The sequence below is a fragment of the Babylonia areolata genome, chromosome 7 (assembly GCF_041734735.1).
Source record: "Babylonia areolata isolate BAREFJ2019XMU chromosome 7, ASM4173473v1, whole genome shotgun sequence".
Classification (NCBI taxonomy): Eukaryota; Metazoa; Mollusca; class Gastropoda; order Neogastropoda; family Buccinidae; genus Babylonia; species Babylonia areolata.
This window is the reverse complement of record NC_134882.1, coordinates 28089199-28094198: the sequence shown is the minus strand read 5'-3', so window position 1 is coordinate 28094198 and position 5000 is coordinate 28089199. Positions and strand designations below refer to the sequence as shown.

General features: G+C 36.8%; 1 protein-coding gene across 3 annotated transcripts in view; it reads right to left on the bottom strand.

Moving 5' to 3' along the window:
- LOC143283939 (uncharacterized) overlaps nucleotides 1-5000 on the bottom strand; it is a 31793-nt gene that overhangs the window by 23021 nt on the left and 3772 nt on the right. The window contains exons 1-2 of one of the 3 annotated variants that reach the window (XM_076590395.1): nucleotides 4198-4413; nucleotides 3918-4095 (exon numbers count right to left, since the gene is read on the bottom strand). In XM_076590395.1, coding sequence (XP_076446510.1) covers nucleotides 3918-4095; nucleotides 4198-4401 — 382 coding nt within the window. In that variant the 5' untranslated portion in view covers nucleotides 4402-4413. Of the gene's footprint in view, nucleotides 1-3917; nucleotides 4096-4197; nucleotides 4414-5000 lie in introns of those variants that run through there. The other 2 variants (XM_076590394.1, XM_076590396.1) reach the window with 2 other exon arrangements.

The following is a 5000-nucleotide window of genomic DNA, read 5'->3' as shown; positions in this document are numbered from 1 at the left end:
CAGAAAGGAAAGAGAAAGAGCGAGCGACAAAAAGAGAGAGATGGGGTGGGGGTGGTGGGGACTGAATTAACTGGGGGTTTACATAAGGTGCATGCGGTGTGTGTGATGACAGGAATGATTATCGTTAATGATTTTTTTTTTTTTTTTTTTTTTTTACATATGAAGAGATAGGTTCACACACATGATTCTCGTGCGTGCGCGCGCACGCGCACACACACACACACACACACATACACACACACATACTTACACCTGTACGGACTCGTCCTCCTAATCACTGACTTTGTAATTGGATATGGCAGAAAATAAAGAAAAGAAAAATGTGTGTGTGAGCAGATTGTATTATACTGTACTGTTCTGCACTGTATTGCACTGTACTGTGCTGCATGCTGTACTGGGCTGTACTGTGCAGTGTCAAATCAAATCAGGATGCTTACTTTCCAGCCAACTGCAAGGCCATTTATGGGCAAAATACCCATCAAAAATTAAAACCATATATCAGAAAGCAATTAAACGGTGTTAAGAGTTCAATTGAAAATAAAGATTCAACTGAAGACCAAGTCTTCTACAGTGTTTATGATAATAAAGTTAAAAACATTCAATCATATCTGAATGAATGTATGATAATATGTTGTAAAATTATTAACGAGAAGACCCTTTCTGTGACACTATGACTTTTGTTGAAATTGTAAACCTAAAGATGGAATTTGAATTTGAATTTTTATTTTAATAAAAACATTCCTTAGCTCTAGGTAGTGGAGTGTGTGGTATACTGTATCATGCCATTATCATGTTGCATTATAAATTATACTGTATGATGCACTGAACTTAGTTTTTTTTCAGAAATCTGTTGTGTAACTACTGTGCCACAATGATTGACAAACTGTGGTTAATAGCTGCAGTAGCAGCAACAGCAGTGACTGTAGCAGTTGCAAAGCTATGTCAAATCTGTCTGATTCCTTTCTTGGTATCAAGATTAGAGCAGTGAATAACAACTACACCACCATGAATTAGTCAACAACACATAAAATATATGTCAAACATTTTAAAAACACCAAGAAAAAAAGTGATCATAATGATAATACCAACAATGCCAAAGTACCACTGACAATAAGAACAACAACAATGTAATAATAATAATACTAACACTACTGATAATAATAATGTTGTGTTGTATTTCTCTGTTGTGTCTCATACTTCTCATATTAATAATGTACTGTGCTGTGCTGAACTGAGCTTTCTTGCACATTGGTATTTGCTCATGTTTTGTACTATACTGTACTCAAGAACTATGCAGTACTGAACTGTGCCTATTGGCTCAGGCTGCTGTAGTGTAACTATCATCATCATAAACACTCATCATAAATCCATCATACATTGCACTCCATTATACAACAGCTTTGCATTGTTGTTTTGTGGGGGGCGGGCGGGGGAGGTGGTTATTGTTGTTGTTTTTGTTTTGTTTGTTTGTTTGTTTTCTATTGTGGTGCATGCAGTATAGTAGACAGAACAGTTCGAGGGTAGTGTAGTGCAGAGTAGTGTAGTGTAGTACAGTGCAATGCAGTGCAGTGTAATGTGCTTAAGTTTACTGTATCATATGGTCATGTTAAAAGTGCATTTTATCCATTATACATTATAATCACATAAAATATTATAAATAACTGAAACATTCTTGAACCTGTTATGACAAATATGCTTGGCTAACAAATAAGCTTGGCTGCAACAATAAACAACAATGAACATACTATCAGCTTAACAACAACATACAATCAGTTTTAAAATGCCCTTTTTTAAAATCAATATTAACTAAAGAAATAAATAACTAGATAAAATAAACAAATACGATAATAACAATAATGGTTATGATCATTCCAGAAATGAGAAAAAGAAGTCCAATTTATTGTGTCGAAAAAAATATATATACATATATCTCTCTTAGTTAATTGGTCTCTTCCCTCCCACCCCCAGCCCCCCACCCCAACCCCCAAAACCCATTCCCCTTTCTCTCTTTCTTTCATACTTATTTCTACTCTTGTATTCACTGTTCTTCTGGATTATTCAGTTATGGCACTGAAAAAAAAAGTTCGCATTTCTCATTTCTAGCTTTCATCCCCCATCTCTCCCAACACAAACACACACATATTTTTCCCCCCTTCAAAAGAGAGTGCAACTACTAAAGAAACGCTGAAGTGACATGAAAAAGTATGTGAACAGACTTCAGTTAAAATGAAGGCTCTACACAGGCAACAAATTCAAAAAGGCCATACCACACAGGGATCCAAAGTGAAGAGAGGGAGGGACAGAAGTCTACATATCATACTGGTTTGGCAGAATGATTCATAACACTCTTTCTTTGAGAAATGGTAAAAGGAAAATAGAAGGGGGTATAATACACATGTCTACACATGGATCTCTCTCTCTCTCTCTCTCTCTCTCTCTCCCTTGACCTCTTCCTTCCCAACACCCACCCACCCCCAAAACCTATTTGATCCCCTCTCTCTCTTTCTTTCATTCTTATTTCTACTACTGTATTCGCTGTTCTTCTGGACTGTTCAGTTATGGCATTGAAAAAAATGTTTTCATTTCTTGCTTTTATCCCCATCTCTCTCAAACACACATTTTGTCTCTGTCAAAACTTAATTGGCTTAATGTTATTCCATTTAGCAACACATTCAATAAAAAAAAATGTTATTATCAATCCAAAATCTCTTTATCATCATCATAATCATCAGTAGTAGTAGTAGTAGTAATGGTATGTTGTTGTTGTTGGTTGTAATGATGCTTTATGATGTTGATGATGATTATACAACAGTACATATACAAGGATGTCAAGTTTTAACTCTCGTGGATCTGTCCTTTCATGAATGCATGAAAGTGTTTATAACTTATATAAGTGTTTATAACAATATTAATAACCATGACAATAATAATCATAACAATAATGATGATAATATTAATAATGATAATAAGTATTATGTTATAATAATAATAATGATGATAATAATAATAATGATGATGATGACAATAATAACAACAATAACAACAACAATAACAATAATAATAATGCTATCATATTATTCAATCTATTGTCATCATTATTATCATAAATAACTATTTATCATTATCCTTGACATTATCACTGTCATCAACATCATAATCATCATTATTGTTATCATCATCATTGTTAAGAAAAATAGTGATGAATGATTTATGTAATTTGTAATATTTTCTTTCATGTAAAGATGCACCCTGAGCTCCTAGAGAGAAAGGGCACTATATAAATGTACACTATTATTATTGTTATTATTATCACTATCAATATTATTATCATAATCATTATTGTAATACATTCATACTGAGCTTTCAACCAGCTCAAAGTGTCTGTGAGACTACAAACTGTTGCATATGTGTAGTGAATGTGTGTGTGGGTGGGAGGGGGTTGGGGGGGGAGTGTATGTATGCATATATATATATATGTGTGTGTGTGTGTGTGTGTGTGTGTGTGTGACTGAGAGTGCATTCTCATGCTTGGATCGGTGTGTGTGTGTGTGTGAGGGTGTGCACGGTAGGGATTCACTGAACTGCAGGCTCATTTTCTTTCCAATTTTTACTTAAATCTTTTGCCTTCTTCTTATATCTTACCTTGCACTATATATTCAATGTATTGGCTATATTTTTCTCAAGGCCTGATCAGTGCGTTGGGTTATGAGAAGGTCAGGTAATCTACATTTTTCTATCCCCAGCTGATGTGGTGTAGCATATTATGGGTCTGTCTGCAAGCTCTGACGCATCCTTGAAACTGAACTGAATCTGAACTGCACAACCGCCCCAGTACTCACTCGAAACTGTTGAAATGGAAGAAAGTGTAATCAACGGATAAGAAAGCAAAACGGAGAAGAAGACAAAAAGCATCTTACCTAAAGCAGCCATGGCTGTTTTAGGGCGTCGGAATGTAGCCTCTTGTCTGTGAAAGTCTTGGCCGCAGCGAAGAGAAGCCAGTAGTTCCGAACACTTCAGCTGGTCGGCTGGGTCGGCCTTGTCGCGGTAGTTTTTTAACTCCTCAGTAAAACCATTCGTGATCACGTCGTCTCCAAGCTGAAAAGAACCAAAAACGATTCATTTCCCACTATAGCGTCACTGAAACGATAAACCGCTGACAAGTTTCAGGCATGACATAACGAGAGCCAAAATATTTACCCGAGTTTCAAACTTGCCAAGACCCATGTTGAGATTTGTCGTCTGCCCAGGGTTACAAATGAGCGTCGCCATTTTGTGCCCGTGACTCCAACAAGGTTGCTGATTGGTGGAGCTGCGCTGGTCATGTGATGTCCTCAGCAACGGTGGCGTCGTCGCTATGTTGTCAAGAACTACCTCCCCCACTCGCTCTTTACCTTGCGCCATTCAAACTGAAAGCTGTAAAATATTTATCCCCTGGCGCTGAGCTGAACGAGACGCATGAGCTTTCAGTGCCTTTAACCGCTATGATCGACTCTGTTGTTGCAAGCGTTCGCGGTCCCTATTCCAACGGCATTTCTTTATGTATGTCAGTCGTTCATAAAAACTGGGGAAAAAAAACTTATTTGTGTGTGTCTCTCTCTCTATATATATATATATATATATATACACTCTCTCTCTCTCTCTCTCTCTCTCTCTGTCTCTCTCTCATTTGCATGGCAGTATATGTGTGTCACTAGTGTCAGAATGTGCGTGTGTTTGTGTGACTGAAGTTGCGACCGGCGCTTTCTTTTGACGTCTTTTCACTTGCGTGCATGCGTTTTTATAAAACGTTTATAGAAGAGACAGAACTTTATATATATATATATATATATATATATATATATATATATATATATATATAAACTTCATAAATCTTACTGAATAACAAGAACGTGTGTGTGTGTGTGTGTGTGTGTGTGTGTTTGTGTGTGTGTGTGTGTGCATGCATGCGTGCGTGCGTGTGTGTGTAAACGTTCACGAGCGCACGTGCACGTGTGGTTGTA